The sequence below is a fragment of the Gopherus flavomarginatus genome, chromosome 3 (genome assembly GCF_025201925.1).
Source record: "Gopherus flavomarginatus isolate rGopFla2 chromosome 3, rGopFla2.mat.asm, whole genome shotgun sequence".
Lineage (NCBI taxonomy): Eukaryota > Metazoa > Chordata > Testudines > Testudinidae > Gopherus > Gopherus flavomarginatus.
Genome location: NC_066619.1, coordinates 240,211,188 through 240,233,557, shown reverse-complemented (window position 1 = coordinate 240,233,557; position 22,370 = coordinate 240,211,188). Strand labels below are relative to the sequence as shown.

General features: G+C 39.2%; 1 protein-coding gene across 11 annotated transcripts in view; it reads right to left on the bottom strand.

Annotated features, from left to right (window-relative positions):
- The window catches only part of APBB2 (amyloid beta precursor protein binding family B member 2), a 330,575-nt gene that overhangs the window by 134,702 nt on the left and 173,503 nt on the right, over positions 1-22,370 (bottom strand). For 7 of the 11 annotated variants that reach the window (XM_050947571.1, XM_050947568.1, XM_050947575.1 and 4 more), the window contains one exon: positions 2,166-2,374. In XM_050947571.1, coding sequence (XP_050803528.1) covers positions 2,166-2,374 — 209 coding nt within the window. Of the gene's footprint in view, positions 1-2,165; positions 2,375-13,555; positions 13,779-22,370 lie in introns of those variants that run through there. The other 4 variants (XM_050947573.1, XM_050947576.1, XM_050947577.1 and 1 more) reach the window with 3 other exon arrangements.

The following is a 22,370-nucleotide window of genomic DNA, read 5'->3' as shown; positions in this document are numbered from 1 at the left end:
TTCAGCACTGGTCCAGTCTAAAAATCAACATTACTTAATCATCATGTGTTAGAAATTTGCAAAACAAAATGGAGAAACTCTTGGAGACAATTTCCTCTTGCAATTTGACATCGACCATCTTTTTTGCATAAAATTTTATTCTAGAAACATACCTAGAGACTCATTAAAATATAGATTAATTGTCTGAGAACTTGCTGGTTGAAATTATTATTATATAAATTACTGTGTAGAGACTTCTACACTACAGTCTATTTTCCTGATCTTTCAAAGGGACCTACACAGGTATAATGCTCTGCCTGGGCAGATACTTTATAGGATTAGTGCCCATATTGTATCAAAATCTACATGGCCCTCTCCTATGTACTGGATATTTGGCCTTGGCATGACCATTCATAACAGCCTTTTCAGGATTTTTACTATATTGGATCAAAACCTTTGTTTTCTTAATTCATAGATTTCACATGATACTTTAATGTGATAGTCAGAAAAAAAATTATTCTCCTTTATCATGGCAAACCATTGTCTGTAATGTTAAAGTTTAATACTAAAAGTAATTCCCAAATGTTTTAATAGCTTGTCTACACAGTAGGGTAATACTGTCTACAGAGAGTAATTTCTGAAGTGCACTAATGTGTTGCAGATTAATTGGTCCATATAGAACTTCCTGGAGCACACCAAAGGTTCCCTAGTGTACTTTAACATAGTACTGTTTCAAACAGCATTACTTTAAAGTGCACCAGCAGGGTCTATCCAGATCAATTAATGTGTAACTCTGTAGTGTGTTTTAGAAATCACATACTCATAAAATGCATCACTCCACTGTGTAGACAAGCCCTAAGATACTTGTCTGTCATATTACAATGAAAAATGTCAGTCCTACAATTAAAAGCTACTTTACCATCAGTGAAAGAAAAGAACACTGAATAAACAAATTCATATTTTCCCCCTGTAATTTAGCATCCTTATTGATTTTTATTTTTATATAATTTAGTTATTTCAAAGATGTAAGTTATAAGTCAAAACCTTGTCCACACAGTTTTAGGAGACAAATAATTTATGACTGAGTAATAAACTTTAAAATACATACATTTACACTGGAAACATTGGTAGCACTTTAAATTCTGCACCCCTGTAATTCCTCTGAATTTCAGAAATATCTTAGAGGTAACAATCACTCTTCATCCTTCATATCATTTAACTTTGTCCATTTAATAGTCAACATGTCTAGCATATAGTGAATTCCAGAGATGTCTTGACCGATGTGAACCACAACTGAAATAGTTCACACACTAAGCATAACTTCACTCATATGAGTAGTCCCACTCAAATCATGCAAGTGAAGTTACACATATTTAAGTGTTTGACTGGTCAAGGCAAGCCAAGCATATATATATTTCAAAAATTATAAATGAACTGCAATTTTTCTAGTTTACTGTTCCATTTGGTATATTTTATATTTTCATGTACAGATATCAATAAGTTACCCCACAGGATTGCCCCAGAAATGGGTATTTTAGTGGGTTATTACCATTTAAAAATATTTAGCAAGTGTTCTTTTTCACAGTGTTTGAAGACAGAGGGCACCCTGTTTCTAGTTTAAAAATTTAGCGCAAAAGAATGATGTTTGTGCTCAGATAATTTTTCTGGTATTATTCTAAAATGCTTTCACTTTAGAATGATTTGTATATTTAATATAAGCTATACATTCAGTAGTTAACGTCTGGACTGTAACTTCCAATGTGTTTGTGTGACACTCCTAGCAACTGAACTACTAAGAGAAGATGTAATTACAAAGAGTTTAGCCAAGAGATTGTTAATGTGTAAATATTTGATGTAGCCTGCACCTGTGTAATGAAGTATTGCTTCAGTACCCTAGGGAACCTTAATCATTTCACATTAATCACACATACAGGCTGTCTAATTTTGTACTAGATATGATGTCTCCTTTCATATACACATCCAAATCTTTAAGATGCTTTGTGAGACAAAGGCATTAAAAACAAAAAATATTTATGATTTATTGTCAACAAACAGCTAAATTTAGAGATGCTAATGTGTAGCGGATTCTAAAGCTTAAGTTACTAACTGTTTTATGTGCAAGTAACTGGTTGAAAGAGATCCTAATTTCTTTTCAATACTCAGTAGTAAGAGGTCTTACACTTTACCTCAGTTTCTGGGGTAGGAGATGGGGTAATAGAATTAAGTGATCCTTTCCTTGAGCTCTGAAGATCCGTTGGTATGGAGACAGGACGTTCCCACTGGGTTGTTCCTGTTGGTATGTGCCAATAATAGGTCCCAGCAATGTCATTGATTTTTTTCCAGCCAGGTGGCAAGTCGGGGTCGGTCTGAAATGAGTGATCACTCCATATATCTGCTGAGAAAGGAAAAATAAACCTGTATTATTCAACACATGACATGCTTTTTAGATTTCCAGTTCTGGTCTTGACTCATATGATGCAGGATTAGTACTGCTCTTGCTCTTATAGAAATAAATAAAAGTCACATAAGTAAATTATACTGCATTAAGCATTGAGGTAAAGATGAAATGGTCAACATGGCATGAATTAACCTACAAAGAAGAGAACAGCTTACACGGAGATGCATTAATACAGCAATTACTTAATATCATCATTCAAACTACCCCCTTTAAAATCCAATTATACCAAGGATATAACTGTAGGTACATTAACATAGAATATGCAATTAAATAACTTGGCAATGTGATGTTGTTCCCTGCCTGTTCTCTTCCTCAGAACTCCCTTATCACCCTCAGTACTCACAAAGGGAGCATTCCTTTTGACAGTGAAAATCATCTTACAAAAAATAATTACACACAAGCTTTCATCAATATGAAACTAAAAAAAATTGCTTATTTAAAATGGTTAACAGTGGGAAAACCATACACCATTCCAAATTTAAAACTGGTTGTCTCAAAAATACAAATAGTTTTGAACTGTTGATCTTACACAGTGGTAAAAGAAAAATTTATAGGTGAAATCTCAGTCCCATTGAAATTAATGGTAAAACTCCCATTGACTTAATTGAGGCCAGGATTTTGTCCTGCAGACCAATGACATCTTCAGATTTTATGTTGCCAGAGAGATCTTGATTGACCAGCTGTGGTCAATAAAGATCCCAAAGTGCACTTCATAGAGTGGGAACATTAACTCTAGTAACCCCATGTTCCAGCAAGGGCAATTACTTTCTACCTGCTTACATGTTTTCTTGCAATTACAGATGGACATGGTATTCTTAACTTTCTTTATTAAACTACTGAACAGAGCTATTGTGTACTTTTAAACAACTGCTGTGTTCCATCCCAGAGGGGACCAAATTGGGACAATAAATAATTTCCTCTTAGTGTTTGGAGCTATAGATAATGGGGAATTCAGGAATAAAGAAATTGTCACAGCAGATCTGACTAGTGATCCAGTAACTTGACTGTGACATTAGTTAGTACTTGAGACTTCAAAGGAAAGTGCCAACCCCCTCCGCTCCCTCCTCCTCCTCCTCCCCCCCATAAGGTAAATTCCTTCTTAACCCCTGGCTGGCTTATGCCCTGAAGCATGAAGCTCTGTAATATTTATATTAACTAAAAAATTAATTCTTATGCTAGCTATGTACCTGTGGAGGTTTTCAGTATATATATGTAAAAATATCTATGCTTCTTTAATCTTAAACTCTTGACCTCCATCATATCTTGTGGCAACAAGCTCCACCGTCTAAATAACATTTTAAATGTATTGCCTATTAATTTAACTGAATGCTTCCTGTTCTTGCATTATGAAAAAAGATACACAGGTACACTCAATTCACTTTCTCTACCATTCATTATTTTGTATACACCTTCGTCATCATTTCTTAGTTTACTCCTGGGGGAATTCTGCAGCAATGGGCATAGACTTTTGTATTTTCCCACATTAAAAAACATTTTGCCTAAGAAGTACTCCAGTTCCAACTTTTCCCCACCAAAGACCGCTGTGGCGCTAGAACAGCTGGCTGGCAACCTCTAGTGGGCAAAAGGCAGAACTGTAGCACTTCTTAAGCAAAATGTTTTTTAATGTGGGAAAATACAAAAGTCTATGCCCATTGCAGCAGAATTCCCCCAGGAGCAGAGTTCATCACAGAAACCTGCTTGCGGAGCCAGGTTAGACAGAATGGGGCAAATTGAGCTGCTGTGGGGGGTCAGAGACAGGTTCAGAATAGTTAGTGGGGGGGACAGACTGGAGCATGGGCTCAGGAGCTAGTGGGGTGATAGAGCTGAGCCTGGGGATGGGGAAGAGGGGCTGCAGAGACCTATGGGGACGAGGAGTGCAGGGACAGGGGCAGACCTGCCTGACTGAATGGGAGAGGCTTGGGGTCAGCCAGGGTCTGCATGGGAGAGGCTTGGGGGGAGGAATAGCTCAGTGGTTTGAGCATTGGCCTGCTAAACCTAGGGTTGTGAGCTCAGTCCTTGAGAGAGCCACTTAGAGATCTGAGGCAAAATCAGTATTTGGTCCTGCTAGTGAAGGCAAGGGGCTAGATTCAATGACCTTTTGGGGTCCCTTCCAGTTCTATGAGATAGGTATATCTCCATATACATTATATTATTTGGATTAACACCCTAACAATCGCAAACACATACACCCAAAGAAAAACCTCCCATTCACACCCAACACCCTCCAGGCTCACTCCTAGGCTCCTTCCCTTTCCCTGAGCGCCTTTGTTACCCCTGACTCCCCCAAGCCTTAGCACTGCTTCTCATAGGTGCAGGAAATACAGTTCTGTATTGTAATTTAAATGAATTACATAATGTTCTATATTAATATGCCTAGTAAGGAATCTATTCATCAAAAAAAAATAAAATTAACAGAATTTTTTTGGGGTCTGTATTGTTACAGATATACTTGCTGACAGATCCCCATTCCCTTCTCTTCCCCCTCCCCCCAGGGTGTCTTGAACCAAACACAGTGCTCCAGGTGACTGACAAGAGCTACAGTGTTTTTCCAGTGGAGTTGCATACTGTTCTCAAATCATTAGTTGATTATTCCTGCAGTAAGATGAGCAAATTCTGAGCTGAAGAGCTCACAGACCTCCAACTACAAGACTTCCATTAATATTTAGTTTTGAGTCACCTCTTTATACATGAAACACAACTTAGGTCCAATATCTGAGTCCTTAACACTTGCGTAATAAGGTCAAGAATATCTTAAAAATTCCAAATATTTGTTTACTAATTCTATGTTCTATCCTGCATCACATTCAAGCATCTCATTTCATTCTCCAAGGCCTTCCACAATTTAGCTTCTTCCTATCTTTCTGTTCTGGTCTCTTTACTTCACACACTACTCCTTTGCTTAACCCAAGCAACTTATTATTGAGAAGAGGACAGTTAGATAAGTAAAAACAAGAAAAACTATACAAATATTTTCAAAAGCTGACAGTGTCATGCTCACCAAAAAAAGCTGCATGCCACAGAGTTTGAAAAACCGAAACCAACATTCTGAGGTATTAGTGGCAGTGCTGCTATTCTTCAGAAACAGATATAGAAGCGTACATTGAAATAGCTAATTTATAAAATCCTAAAGTAGCAAAGTTGCATCAATGTCTATAAAGAAAACATTGGACCTTTCAGTACATACTAAAATGAAAAGACAATCAACTTGCATTGTCATAAGGAGAAAAAATTAAAAGTTTAAATTTAATGCATAATTTGGCATAGTTCAGTTGTAAAGAATAGGGGGTTGGGTTCACACTTATTTAGGGCTCATTCCCATTTGAAGTCAATGGGAATCTTTGAATTGACATCAGTGGGTGTTGGATCAGGTCCATATGCTTTTCAAAGCATTTTACGAACATTAACGAATTAATCCTCAAAACTCCCATAGCAGGTAGACATTATTATCTCTTTTACAGAAGCAGGTACTCTCATTCTTCCTCTTCCTTCTTCTAATTGCTACAGCCTATGGTCTCTCTAACTCATCCCCTGAGCTGGGTGGAATGACTATCAAAGCAGAGAGATGGAGATGTTAATCTCTCACCTGATAAAAATGGAGGACAACGTGCCCTGTTAAATGGGACTCAGAATAAAGAGTCCTTGTGAAGTGCTAAACAACTTCTGTGAGAAGGTGAGGTAATTCTGCCCTCACAGGAAAGGATCCACAGTTATTTTGTTTACTCTGAGGCTGTAGTTGAGGCTGAGGTGTTTTTTTCTGAATTTGCACAAAATGAATAACTAACCTCAGTCAATTTTATAATAATAGGAAATATTTTATTTAAAAAGTTTTGGACTCGATACAGACTACAAGTTCACGGATCTTCAGAAGTTTGAGGTTAGTGTTAACTATTGTTCATATAGGTCATCTTTGAAAAAGTAGCCTAAAGTTGCTTGTGGAAATAGACAATCACCAAATGCCCCTGCTTGTTCTACACAACATACAATAATTAAATGAAGCGGAACATAAGTAGGGATAAAATAATTTCTTTAATGTATTACACTGATAAAGTGCATCAGAGTCCTGCACTTAGGAAGAAAGAATCCCATGCTACAGGCTGGGGACTGACTAGCTAAGCGGCAGTTCTGCAGAAAAGGACCTGGAGATTACAGTGGACGAGAAGCTGGATATGAGTCAGCAGTATGCCTTTGTTGCTAAGAAGGCTAACGGCATATTGGGCTGTATTAATAGGAGTGCTGCCAGCAGATTGAAGGAAATGATTATTTCCCTCTATTCGGCACTGGTGAGGCCACATCTGGACTATTGCGCTCCCACTACAGAAAGGATGTGGAAAAATTGGACTGAGTCCAGCGGAGGGCAATGAAAATGATTAGGGGGCTGGGGCACATGCCTTATGAGGAGAAGCTGAGGGAACTGGGGTTATTTAGTCTGCTGAAGAAAAAAGCGAGGGGGGATTTGATAGCAGCCTTCAACTACCTGAAGGGGGGTTCCAAAGAGGATGTTTTCAGTGGTGGCAGATGACAGAACAAGGAGAAATGGTCTCAAGGGATATTAGGAAAAACTATTTCACTACAAGGGTGGTGAAGCACTGGAATGGGCTACCTAGGGAGGCAGTGGCATCTCCATCCTTAGAGGTTTTTAAGGCCCGGCTTGACAAAGCCCTGGCTGGGATGATTTAGTTGGGGTTGGTCTTGCTTTGAGAAGGGGGTTGGACCAGATGACCTCCTGAGATCTCTTCCAACCCTAATCTTCTATGATTCTATGATCATTTGAGATTATTTCTGTTGTAGTTTGAGATCAAATTATCCTACTGTGCAAATACAAAATGTTACTTTATGCTTATATTGAGTGATTTCTTCCAAAACCAACCAACCAAAAGTTGCAAGGCAAATTACATACGTTTATTCATAGTTATTGTAACAGGTTACAAAGTAAGATCTAAATAGGAATGACACTGAAGTATAAAAAAACCAAAATTGCTTTTGTGACAGCAGGAAGAATATTGTAAATAGGGTGACCAGACAGCAAATGTGAAAAATCGGGATGGGGATGGGGGGGGGGGGGAAATAGGAGCTTATATAAGAAAAAGACCCAAAAATCGGGACTGTCCCTATAAAATCGGGATATCTGGTCATCCTAGTTGTAAACCTGAAGACATAATACAAAAAAGACTTCTACAAAAATTCATTAAGATGACAGTAATTTTTATCTGCAAGCATCTGGAAGCAGACCATGTAATACAGTTGCAAATACTCTGGGTTAGGGCCAAAGAAACATTACCTGAGTAATAAATGTTCCATTACCTTAAAAATATACTATTAGCAAAAGACAGAGATGGACTAAAATATGTGCTGGGATGAATTTAGGGTATGTACTCTTAATTAACTAATTTCGGAACTAGGGCAGCTCTAGTTTCAAAGACCTAATAATATTTCATATTAGGGACATATTTTTTTTGTAAGGCTGCCATTAAGGGTTGGGTTATTTTGGGGCTCACTTGCCCTTGTGTGTCATTTCAAGAGAAAGGTATTGACAATGTAACATGGATTCACATTTTAAATTAAATAAAGGTAAATATATGTATACCTCCACATGAATTATAGTTTTATTAGGAAGTTGTTTAATTTATTTATCTATTTTAATCACTCAAAGCACCCAATCCAAGCACCATTTTAGTTGTTTTCACAATAGCAGGAAATGACATTACTATAGAGATGGAGATTTACGGAAGCATTCCATGAAGTAAACACATACTTCTATGCATTTGGGTAGGTTTATTTACCATGCAGTATGATCTACCGCAACAATATATTCTTAAAGAGAGTTCTTCCCTAAAGTCTTCCATATGAAATGGATAAGGATAATAACCACAGGGCAAGAAAAAAAAGATCCATTCTGGATTAGATTAAGCAATAAGCATAGCCACTATAAATAAATGCTATAAAAATTCCATGCTAGGGTCTTTCAAAGGAGCTTGGCGTTTGCATGTTTTCTGTACAACTCCAGCATTCCTTTCGCAAGGAAGGTTTTAGCCCTTCTCACTATAAAGATGTCCTTTTGAATGAGAACCAGTGCTGGCTGCAGAGAAACAAAATGAAACTATATCTGTACATTTGAAATCCTGGCCCCAGTGGGTATCTACTACTTCTCCATATTCCGTATTATCAGCTGAACAACAGTTGCCCACCAGCCATCATCCACTAGTGCTGTCAATTCTGTTCTGCTTACTTGCTCTGAGCGTACAGCCTGGTTACTTGGTCTGAAAACTCTCTAGTAGGATTTCACCCTCAGAAAAGCATGAAATGTCACAATTCATTTCAATGGATTATAATCCCTGAAATCCGGTGCTGACAATTTCAGTATCAATATTGTTAAAGACTCACAGCTGATCTGATGTGGGTGGATTCATTTGAAAGGTCATGTCACAGTAATAGGGACCCAATACTTTTCAATGGGCATTTTGCCCAAGTAAATACTGCCAATTAAGGCCTGGTCTAAGGAATTTGACCAGCATAGTTATTCTGGAATAACTGTAATTATTCTGAAATAAAATAATTTTTACTCTAGAACAGTGTGTGTCTACATGAGGAGCTATTCTGGAATAGTTTATTCCACAACAGCGATGCCAGCCAATTGTTCCACGTAGGCCAGGCTTAAGACCTCCTCTTCTGAAACCCTCTCTATTAAGCTTCACCCAGAAATAAATGTTTATATCTGCATTTTTATATGAATGGCTGAAAAGGGGAGTTTATAATGGAAGAACTAATACTGCCTTAATTCAGTCATCGGTATAAATGAGAACTGCACGTGGGTGACACCTCGAAAGATTCTGTTGCATTCAGAAAAGCTGCAGCATCACTGTTCTGAAATTACCTATACCAAATAAACTATTATAAGAGGACAAACATTCCGAAAATATAGTTGTATTTACATGGGACCTTAGGCTGGAAGGGACCCTCAAACAAGGCAATTTGTATTTTCGAAGTGCCAAGTATAGTCAAGCCTGCACAAAATAATGTATTGCTGTTTTAGAACTCTCTCCTACAGCTGCCAAGGCTCTACCACAGAGCTGATGTATAGCAGCAATAAACTCCATTCAATACTGTGGGCTATAATTTAGATGCTGAGTTTGGCAAGAAGATTAGCTAATTTGGGAATTAAATTTTTATTTCAACGTACGTTTATTTTACTATCCAGTACTCGGTGAATACTGTAATACTAATGTCTTAAAACAGACAATGGCAACTGGATGGTAATGTAAACAGCATATGCATTTGGTGACCACCTTTGTAAAAAACAGTATTTTTATTGCTTGCATTTTATTGCTGTTTCAGAGGAGGGACAACAATCAAATTGCTGCCATAATATGAATAATTCTTTAGCCTCAACAAGGCAGAGGTCAAAATTATAACAGGATCTCTCATGCTAGGCAAACTGAAAAGAGCAGCAAGTGGAGCCAATTTTCTTCTCCATTGTTTTGCAGTGTCATGAACATGCCTTTCGTTCCATGGTAATTGTCACCAAGCTGTCATACAAGGTCACTGATCAAAGTGGGAGGTATACCAGTGGCATGCAAAGATCACAGTTTTTATACCTCACCACATTGTAATTTACCAGTACCTGACCCATGACTTGCACCATTCTCAGGTAGAGCTCGGTATGCTTCGTGGGATTGCATAATTAAAAAACTAACTATGACAAATGACAGAAGCTTTTAATTGGTTCATGCTTTCCAGTGTAGGCAAGGTAGATTAGCTGCAAGTTTAGGATCAGTTAAGGCATACAACATGCCTTTTAGAAATGAATGCACAAGTAAAAGGAAAGGATTAGATATAATTGGGGGGAGGGATATACAGAATGCTTATTGGGGAAAAAAAAGAGAAGTGCAAAGATACAGCACAAAATGGGTTATGATAGATGAGAAAAGTCAAAAGAGATCATATATAATGCTTGAAAGAACAATATTTTATTAGCACTGTCTATAACAGGAAAAAAGAGTGGTCCAATTAAGAAAGATACAGATATTATAACAAAAGAGGCTGGAGAAGTATTAGCGGAGGTAATTAATGTACTTTGAACCAAATTCTGATTTCATTTACCCTAGCATTGTCCAGATTATACACCAGTACAAATGAGATCCAAATTTCCCCCTTTATGAGCATATTTATGTCAGGAGCAGATATTAAAATATAGGTGGCTAAAATGCTAGTTATGCCAGGTTAGTTGATTCAGGGTATTTTCTCAATATAGGCCAGAAATGCATCTTGCCACATTTGCAACAAATTCAGCAAAACACCTGGACAGGATAGGATTTAGCTCTACATTCTTTAAGGAACTAATATTACTACTAGCATTAGTATGCGTTACTCAGCACAAGGAGGATACCACAGGACTGGTAATTATAGATTGATAGTGCTAGTTTCTATTCTAGAAAAATTATTAGGGATGAGAAGACATGCAACAAAAGACAGGAAGGGTAATTTAAATGGATTGTGATGAACCTGACATTTCTTCAAAGAAATCTGTAACAAAGAATGGACAAAGCAAAACTTATGACTTACCTCAGTTTCAGAAAAGTCTTTAGGGACCTAAAGCGAGAGCAAGAGCAAGTGTGTGTGTGTGTGCAGACTGAACCAGGGATATAAAACTGGACCATGAGATAGGGTCAGAGGGTTACACTTACTCTGAAAATCCTTATGAAAAACAGAGCTCAACGGCTTGGCGCCATTAAATGGAGGTAATTAAATAATGGTACAATCTGTAGTTAGAGATCTGGATGGGGTAAAACAAGAGAATGAAATATTGCTCTCAGTGCCAGGAATAGCAAGGTAGAGATTTACACAAAAGGGAGATGTTTATTAAATTGTTAGAAAAGACCTAGAAAAAGAGCCTGGAAATTGGTGAACAATATACTGTGTTACAGTACAGGACCACTGCACAGAGCCAAAGAAGTGCTGGGTCATAAATAAGGAAGCAGATTTCAAAATTAAAAGGTATGCTAATATCAGGTCATGGTGTGGTTGCATCTGGATCACTGCGTACTTAAAAACAAGAAGGATCCCACTTTTCTGAAAAAGGGCAACAAGGTTAATTCATGATAAAATGGTTACATCTCATGAGAAAAGATAAAAAGATTATATTGTATTATCAGATTCAAAATAACTAAAAGTCATGCAAGGATTTGTTTAAAAAATAGACCCTTTTTACTTCCAAGACAGGGACCTCACACTCAATTGAAAAGTGCAGGGAAAAAAGCTTAGCGTCAGATCTTCAGCTGGTGTAAACTAATACAGCTCCACTGCAGTGAGTGGAGCTACTCCAATTTACATCAGCTGAGAATCTGGCCTTTAGTCTTAGGAAGGACTTCTTTCACAGACTATTACTGGAATAAGGAATAGTTTGAAAATATAATGCAGTGAGACCAAATGGCTTGTAAGCAAATATATATATGATATAGATATTGATATAGAAAATAAGCTTCTGAATAGCAAAATGTACTTACTATACAAAAGATATGGACCTGACAGACCTCAATTCCCTCCTTCCTTAAATATATGCTTTTATCAGCCTCAAACCAGAATAATTGCCCTTCTGCTGGATGGATACTTTGAATAAAAGGGATAGATTTGAAATTCAGGACTTGAGCCTGACTTTGATTAGTACCAAATATATCAAAATCAAGAACTTTCAACTGTGACAAACAGTTTGAGTTTGCCCTAAAGCTGATGTAAATTGGTCTGCAGTTGCCAACTTTCACGCAGTAAATAAGCACCCTGACTTTCACAATAAGCCAAAAATCAAGCTAATCCTATTTCAAAACACAGCCAAAACAAGCCAATACCTAAGAATCCCAACACTCTATGTGACTAGATCCTCCCCGGCATGCAGCCTGAGACTGTGGTGGACTCACTGTGCACCTCTTACTCTCTCCCCCTCAACTCCTGCTTGCCCACCTTTTGCCCCTGCATGCTGGGAACCAATGAAAAAAAAATAGAAGCAACAGGCAATAATCTACAATCCAAAAACTAGCCAGCAAGCAACTCACAAGCCAATTAAGCCAAAAACAAGCCCAATTTCTGCATTTTTTTCATGGGTCTGGCATGTCTGCTTTGGTCCCATTGTGATGTGTTCATAGTTTTAAGTACAAATAGTAAAGCATTCTGGCCTATAGTTATTCTCTAAGTCATCTCCTTCCATTCTCTTCCACCATCCATTTCTCTCCACAGTAAATCCAATATCAGAGCCTGAGGACAATTCAAAGATGTTATTGTTGGAGGCCCAGTGCTGTGATTTCATAACACAGCTGTTCACATTCCAGCAGATGGTGGATACATACTATAAATGAAGGAATTCAACTGGAAAAATGTTTTGTTAGCAGAATAAAACCAGATTCTGCAAATCTTCCCTTGTCAGAGATAGCAAACAGAGGGATTGCATTGGGACCTAAGGGCAGGATCTGTGCCGAAGTTTGGACAGCCCAGGAAAACAACCATTTAAAAACTGGTCACAGCTGGAATTAAACAAATAATGAAGTCGCATACAATGAATTTTGGATATTATTTATTCCCCCTGCTGGACATAGAAGTGGAAATAGAAAAACACAGAAGGGAGGAGGAGAAATGAGGAATAAAACAGTTCTGGGAAAAAACTAAGAATAACAACTGTGAAAAAAAATCTTTACAAAGTTTTTAATCTTAGATGAAAGAGACTTTCCTTCCCCCTGCGTGAACCTTGGCTAAAATGCATTCACAAAAACACAAATCTGTTTCAAGAGCCCAACCTATATACTGAAGTCAATGGCAAATTCCCATTGACTTCAGTGGGGCCAGCACTTGGCCCTCAATGGACTCATATTTCTGCCCATCACACACACTGCAGTTCAAAGAAGACTTTAGAGGGAAAAGAGATGTGGAATAATTGAGGTGAAGCAATAGACAAATTAAGAAACAATAATATAAAAAAAACCCAGCACCATTACAGAGCTGGATTCAGATATTACGTTTTAAATTGCTACATTTGCTGTTCTGGTGATCAAACACACAAATTTAAAATCTGCATAATTTCAGACCATTTTCTCTTCACTTTGTGTGTGCTACAGTATAATCAACAGTACCACCTACCCTCATAATTCACAATTACGATGGTCAGCACGTAGTCTCTCCAAAACATCACAGCAAGAAGCATGAATGCTCTCAGAAATAAATACAGCAAAAATGCAAGTCAATAGGACAAGTAGTTATAAATCAGAAAAACTTGTCTAATTTTGGTAACATTACTCAACAAGGAGCAATGAACAGCCAGAAGCTGGTCATTTGCAGCAGTCCTTCCTCACAGCATGCAACTGGTTGTCATGACAACACGCTCATCTCCCTTGCAGAATCTCTGTGAACAAGTCACATGCGTGTTGAACGGCACACAAGAGAAAGATTTGTTCAAGCTCCAGGGCAGAGTGGTCAGAAGTGGAATTTGCAGGGATGAGCATTACAGAGCCTGACCTGTGCCTCTGAAGTCAATGGAAACTCTGCTATTGACTTCAACAGGTGCAGGTTCGAGCCTTTAAACATGAAGCAAAGAAGAGAGACAAGGTGGGTGAGGTAATCTCTTTTATTGAACCAACAAGCTTTTCTCATTCACCAACAGAAGTTGGTCGAACGAAAGATATTACTTCACCCACCTCCTCTCTCTAATACCCCAGAACCGAACCGGCACAGAACTGTTGCCCTAGTTTAAGGAGGGTAAGGATACCATTGCTCATTTCACACCTTTGCGAAGGTCTGTGACTTAAAAAGGATAGAGAAGGGACAGACCGTGTGAACTATGAACAATTTAAAATCATCTTGCTTCTTAAATTGGAACAGATTCCCAAGGGAAAGATTGGGGGTGGGGGGGAAATCCAAAAGCAAAAGGCGATGACCTATATGGAGGTGGCAACTAAGCTGGGGGCATCACTACCATAAATGAGCTGTATGAAGTGGCTGGGTTAACATTTTTATAAATCTGTGTCCCCAGGATCTTGGAATGTGGGTAAGCGATCGGAAGCCAGAAGACCCCAGTACTGCAGGCCAGCTGACTGATGAATATGTAGATAGCAGGTCTGGATGCAAGAAGCCCAAAGAGACCTGGCCCAAGCATGGGACAGCAGCAGGGGAGGAACAGGTGGGTTCACCCCAGCAACAGGAATCAAGTAATCCCAAACTAGGGGGAGCAGAAGCTCCAAGACAACTTCCAAAAGGAAGTCACAGAGATCTGAGGTATTTTAATTACACCTCTACCCTGACAGAACGCGACCTGATATAACACAGATTCGGATATAACATGGTAAAGCAACAGGGAGCCCTGAGCCCTTTAAAGCGCCACCTGAGCCTTGCTGCTTTACCACGTTATATCTGAATTCGTGTGGAGCCCAGGGCCCTTTAAATCACCGCCCAAGCCCAAGCCTGGCTGCCGGAGCCCCGGGGGCAGCTGGGCCCAGGCGGTGATTTAGAGGGCCAGAGGCGCTGGCCACTGCAAGGAGACCCAGGCCCTTTAAATCCCCACCTGAGCCCCACTGCCAGAGCTCTGGCCATGATTTAAAGGGACAGAAGCTCCAGCTGCTGTGGGGAGTCCCAGGCGCTTTAAATCAGGCAGTAGGGCTCAGGCCCTGCTGCCTGAGCCCCGCTGCCAGAGCTCCGGCAGTGATTTAAAAGGACTGGGGCTCCCCGCAGCAGCTGGAGCACTGGGCCCGGCCGCCAGGGATCTGGCAGCAGGGCTCAGGCAGTGATTTAAAGGGCCAGAGACGCCAGCCGCTACGGGGAGCCCCTGGGCCCTTTAAATCACCGCCGGGGAAGCCGTACTGGACCAAACCCGATATAACATGGTCTCACTTCTAAGGTGGTGAGATTTTCTCCCGAGGAGTGCGTTATATTGGGGTAGAGGTGTGTCAGGGAACTGGGAACAAGTGGGCAGACTGCCCAGGGATCAGGCACCAGGGGCTGACAGTGAGCCACTACAAGTTATCTGACTGTCCAACTGTATAGAGATAACTATATTACTTGGCCTCCAGACAGAGGAAATCACACAGCCGGGGCATACAGTGTACAGGCAGCAAAGTTCATTCCCCGGGCATTTGTGCATATCTCCTGCTGTACTAATAAGAACTCCCAGCTCTCCAATCCAGGCAGAAGGTTAGTGGAGAGACATTCAAGGGGTGGAGGGACACTGGCACTGCCTGCATCTTAGTAAAATCCTTGTGATGAAAACTCAGCAGGTGCTGGCAGGCAGAAAGACAAGGGTGAAAGCTTCAAGGGTAAAGTAATTTGCCCTGCCTGTACCAAATCCTCAAACCCTGCTAGGTTTATACAGGGAAGCTGCTGGTGGAAACCTTAGAGGCCATTCCATTTAATATTTTATTGGAAAATGGTGCGAATTTAGCCCCGGGTCCAAATATGCAGCAGAGGCCAGGAAACAGTTTGGACCACCCACAGTAGCCAGCTGCTCCTGAAGGTATAAAAGAAGCCGCTAGGAGGAGGAAAATGGATCTCTCCCCCTCTCTTTGTCACCATCTCACCAACAGTGAGAATTCAAGTGAGGGAGTGTGTGGAGGTGGGGCTTATTTCTCCACTCACTCCAGTATGTGAGAAACAAACTGGTCTGTTGAGCTCAATGTGGTGTAAAGACCTGGGATATCAATGCAAATAGTCTAGCACAGTTCCTTATGGGCGGGTAAATGGGTGGATATCTGAAGCGTTTGTCCTATTTCCTGCCTACCTGCAGCCAGCTCTTGATTGAATTAACCCCTTGTATTAAGACAGTAACCCCCTTACCAAAAAATCAGACAAATAGATGGAACATAATATTCATAAATTATAACAGAGCAACTCAAAATCTGTCACAAAACTCATGGTACTAAGAACCTAATATTATCATCTAATATTAACCAAATGTTTTCTTCATTTGTTTATTCCTTCATTTGTTTTTTCATTTCTTCTGCTAGTTATTAGGATAACAAATTAATTGATTATTTTAACAAATGGTTATAATGCACAGCCGTTGTCTAAATGTTTAATTAAAAAAAACAAAAAACCTTTGCTGTTGACAGGTTTCAGAGTAGCAGCCCTGTTAGTCTGTATCTGCAAAAAGAACAGGAGTACTTGTGGCACCTTACAGACTAACAAATTTATTTGAGCATAAGCTTTCGTGGGCTACATCTGAGGAAGTGGGCTGTAGCCCACGAAAGCTTATGCTCAAATAAATTTGTTAATCTCTAAGGTGCCACAAGTACTCCTTTTCTTTTTGCTGTTGATATTCATCACTACAGGCCTTTGAACAATTATTCTGATTATGTTTGTAAATTAAGTTTCTCTCCTTAATTAGGATTAATTTTAGATTTTTCTAATATATATAAATATTTGGTACATAATATATCGCTACGACATATTAAAGAGACTGAGCATATTGATAAATTAATATCATGGCATTTCACCTCTTACATATTATGCAGATAAATTTCCCCACCCTATTACAAGTAACTTTAGACATATAATCTTCCTGTTGTAATTTGATGTCAGAATATTTTATTTTTCTGCCAATCTATTGTGTCTAAACAGTCAAAAGGAAAGGAACAAGGAAAACACAGAAATATTTGCTTTGCCTGAGCACCAGAATGTAAAGAATTACCTGTGAAATTTACTCAGCAATCTTTAATTGAGTTTTAACGTGGTGTGTCTGCACAAAAAAGTCTCAAGGTACAGCGTTCTTAGTAATTCAAACCAATAGCTGTTCAAATACAGAATTTAAAAAGAATGACCTTTATCATTCTCATCTGGGGAGGGAAGTATCTGAATACAGGCTATTATTCACTAGTATAGTTCAGCATGTGCCTCATTGAGGTATATGTTTAAATACCTTGCTGAAACAAGGCCTCAAATAATGCGCATAAAAGGGACAAATTTTTTTTGCTTTGAAAGAAAATTTTCTTCCTTCTAACACCAGAAGTGTTAACAAAGAGACTTGATTCTCCTGCTTGAATCTCAAAAACAGGTCAAGATCAATGGGTAAGTAAAACAAAAGAGGCATCTCTCAGACCCTTTTGTTTTTGGCGATGTTCAGTTTTGTAAACCACAAATGCATTTTGTTGATTTGGATTTTATTGTAGCCTAGTCTAAATAGTCTTCATCCTTGTGGCACAGAAAACAACTAATTATTTGCTATAGCAAGTGAGATAGTTACTCAGCCAATAAATACAATTGCTACAGCATGTAAGCATCAACATTAGTGGGTCTCTTTCAAATGGTTATTTAAGAAGCTGGTTCTTTATTTTGTCCACTAGATGGCATAAGATTTTCCTCTAAAATCATTTCAATAAACAGTAGGGTCTAGCGCTAACTTTTTTTAGGTTCATTGGAAATGAAGCTGTTGCATTTTTAAGGTACTCACTCTCTCATCAGAGTATTCCAAAGCACAGCTCGTTCCTGTTGACCAAAATTGGTGTTCCTCAACAATATAGTTCTTCTCTGCAGACCAGAAAAAATGGATTGCTGTGTAATTGTGAGCTCTGGTACCTACCCCGACTGAATAGTGTCCTCTTGAAGGAACAAACAGCAGCAGTTTGCTTCTGCTCCTACAGCTTGGTGTGACAAATTACTAGGCAAGCCTCTGCCCTCTCCTTTCCCCTCTGAGAACAGGATTCTACAAGGCATTATAATATATTTTAGAGAGACGCTTATTTGGATAGGTGACAAATAAAAATACAGGACCTAATTCTCCTCTCACATCAATGCGAATCAGGAGTAAATCCACTGAAATCAATGGTATTTCACTGGTATAAAACTGCTGTAAGTGAAACTAGGAGACCGATAAGAGTTTCATTTGATAAGAGTTTCATTTGAAAGCGTTTCACAATTCACATACAACATAAGCGTTATTTAGAACAAGCAAGCAAAATAGTAAGCATCAGTCTGCAAAGACAGAAACCAAAAGTGATTAACACAGAATGTCCCCCTGACCCCAAGCTACAGAATGCCTACAAAGCTGAAGAGAAGCCTGTGCATTGTGGTGCTCTCTGTTGTACAGCTGGGACCAGATTCTGCACCCTGGAATATACCTGTGTAGGGAATTTAAACTTTTGACTGTAGTTAGTGTACAATATCTGAGTGACCTTTATAAAGCCATTTCACTTCAGTTTCCCAAGTGCCAGATGTGGTATTGTGAGGCTTAATTATCAAGTTTTGAGATATTTTCACATACTGAAGCACTACAGAGTTCAGGATCTCCTGCACTGTAGCCTTTTTCAGTACAAAGTCTGCTTTGCCTAGGAACGACTGTAAATACATGTAGTTGAGTTACCTTCAGCCCATTGCCATATTACTTATTTTTAACATGAGATATTAAAAGATATAAGATATGTCCTAATTTCACCATAATAAATATATGTCATAAAACCCTTATATTGAAGAGCAACAACAGGCTCTGGACCCACAGTTTCTTTAGTAAAAACCAACCTCTCTTAGGGAATACAGAAAGATAGTCAATGTTAAGTATTTACTGAAGTCAGTGAAGATATATTTAATTCCCATTTAATTACGGGGAAGAGGGAAAAATATAATAGGAACATAGTAAGTTCTTGAAAATCCATTTTGATTATTAACAAACTCGAGAAATTGACAATTTTGAGGTGGAAGTTAGGATGAAAATTTGAAATTGGAAAAAAATCTACATTGAAGTGAGATATTGGACAAATGATATTAGGAGAGAATTTTGCTAGCATAAAAACTGTATATCTCTCTGACCTCAGAAGAGCACAGTATGGAGAAGCAAATGCTAGATGGTGCTTCTCAGGAGGAGCAATTGCATAAAATGCAGCCATTCATTCTGAGGTTTCAAGGGGATTCTTGTTAGCATTTTCTGTACATACTGAATTCAGCTAATTAAAGGGCAGTGAAGCTGGACAGTTGAGAGTGGTGCAAAGACATAATTCGAATGATGGATGAACTAAAACTGCTTTATTCTGACAGGTCCATTTACAGTAATGTGCAAATGCATTAGAACAAGCTTCTTTTCCACATTTTTTTATGATTCATTCAAAATATAACATAAAATTGAATTATAACTTAAGTCTCAAATTAAATCTGTTTTACTTTTTTTAAAATCAGCATTTTGTACAGCAAAACTTGGCAGCAATAACTGTTTTGTATCTCTCAGGCACTGTTGCTATATGTTTCTCTAGGTTTATGCATATATATTCCTTCTAATCTGCTGCAGCAACTGTCATCTCCATTGTTCAAGTTTAGTTCCTTTCTGAGTTAAGAGAATCCCATGTATAACCTCACGCTACTATTCTCAGTTTAAAGTCTGTAAACTATAGTTCTGTCAAAATAATGATAACTTACACGCTCTCTTTAATGCTTTTGGTGCAATTAACACATTTTTGAGGCATGAAGAGAGTTTTAGCATTACTCCCATACAAAGTATTTTATCTGCCGAAATATTTACATGGCTCCCATATGACTGAGCACTTCACACACATTAAGAAATTTATCTTTGTAACAACCCTGGAAGGTGAGGGAGTATAATTCTCATTTAATACATCAGGAACAATGACTTGCCCAAGGTCACAAAGGAAATCTGGGTCTGTACTGGGAACTGTTTCCAGACTTCCTCAGGCCCAATGCAGTGGACAAGACCAACCACCATTTGCAGAGTACACTACATACAGCCATCTTCTCTTTCATCACAAAGGGTCTTCACAGCTCCCTTTCTTATCCAGAAAGAACACACTACCTCATCCATTCCTATTTCAAAACTGGTTTTATTTGATCAGTAATAAATAATAATAAATAATAACAAATAATAATTATTAAAAATGAGACATTCTAGTTTTTTTTTTTTAAGTGTAGACTGGTTGCCCTGATTCATCACTTTTTTTAAGTGTCATACTCAGCATCTGCATTAGACTGATAGCATACTGGAGGGCCCTGGGATTCCTGGTGGCAGCCACAGCACCTCACATCATGTTATTACAGTACTAAGTGAAAAGAGCAAGTTATGCTCACGACAAATCACTACACTCAGTACTGAGACATGAATGCATGAAACAAACAGTAAAGCCAATACTTCATACAGTACATTTCCAATAATCTACATACAAAGAAGGAAGGATGTACTATGGAGACAGGTAATTAAGGTCATCTGAGGGACTTCTTAAATGCAATCTCAACTTTTTGTTCCCTGGATTTCTGAGGTTTGATTGTTATTACCTTTACTCATTTTGTCTTCCGATTTGACAGGGAACTTAACTTCAGCTGCATGCAGTTTTCTGTATGGTAACATGCTCTATATTACACATGCATTTTCCTGTCGCTGTATGTTTGCTGTTGAAAGGCATCGTGAAAGAGATGTGTTTTACAGAAGGGAATTTGAGTGGCAGAATGTGTGTTTGAAAATATGGGAAGATTTTGACTGGGGGAGAAGGAGATGAGATTGGATCTTCTGTAGAACTTGAGGGATGTTGGTAACTTGGACGTTTATTTTCGAGTATCTCATTGCACTCAGTTTAAACCTCCCATTAGAAACTTCTCTCATAGCATATACCTGGCTCTTGGTATTAAGTGAACTCGGAGTAATTCATCATCTTCTATACATCCATCCAGCATTAAAAAGACTATTGTGTTAAATCTGCTTAGTTCTTTTGCTCTCATCTTTGTACTATAATTTTACAAATATGAGGCTCTGTCTCCATACTTCATAGGAGCTAGTTTATATGCCTATCTGACCCTGTTACATTTGATAAAATAAAACAATTTATAGTAAATTATATTGACAAACCCTTATTAAACACTGTAACATGGTCTTCCCCCTGAGTGCCCCCTCATGGCTGGGGTAGCTCTTCAGGCTCTGCCTCAGTTTCCCTTCTTGGATTCCTCAATAACTCACAAAATGCTTGTGTCCAATAACAGAACCCCTTCTTGGGGTCTGGTTTATTCATATAAAATAAACGCAGTATAAATCCGCTTCTTCTCCAGTTTCATATAGCACCTCCACCCCAAGTTCTGTCCACCTTGAAGTTTCCAAGCAAAGTACAGCTTTTCCACCCTTCACCAGCTCCACTCAGTCTCTTCCCTCTCCTGGAATCAGGTAAAGTTTGAACTGTCTCTTTATTCCCAAGACTATGAGGTAGTCTTGGCCCCCACAGTTGCTTCCTCAAGCCAGCTACAGCTTTCCTGGCTTTGCCCTATCTGGAACTTCCAACCCTACATCTTATTACCAGTGTTGCAGAGCTCTGATCGTGCTCCCGTGGGTCCTGCACTTCTAGGTGGTTTATGCTAGCCTCAGTGGCTCGCTGTGACCCTCCACGTACCCCTTCTCTCTCTAGGGCCAGGGTTACAGTCTACTGAGCTCTTTTCATCATAGCCCTGCAAGGAGGCTGGTGAAAGAACTCCCACAGTCTCTGTTCAGCCTCCTGTCCTGACAGGGGCCTGACTTCCCTTCCCAGGAGATGTTCCTGTAGTGATGGGTTGGGGGGAACCTGGGCCCGTCCTCTACTCTGGGTTCCGGCCCAGGGACCCTAATGGTAGCAGTTGTTGGCAGTCAACCTTTCACTGCCAGAGTTGCTACATTTCCCTGAGCCACTTCCCCACAGCTCTCCTGCTTCTCCCTTCTTCACCCTTACCTTAAGGCTCCTTTAACGATGGTCTGAGGGTGTCTTCAGTAACCAGCCCTTCGGCCGCACTTCCTTGCCCCTGGCTCTTTCCTGTCTGACTGGAGTGAGCCCTTTTTATAGTATCAGCAGGGCCTTAATTAGAGTCTGGTGGTCACATTAACTGAATGGCCTCACCTGACTCTTTGAAGGTTAATTAGAGTCAGGTGTTCTCATTAGCCTGGAGCAGCCCCTGCTCTGGTCAGTCAGGGAACAGAAAACTGTTAATTCAGTGGCCAGTATATCTGCCTTCTGCTATTCTG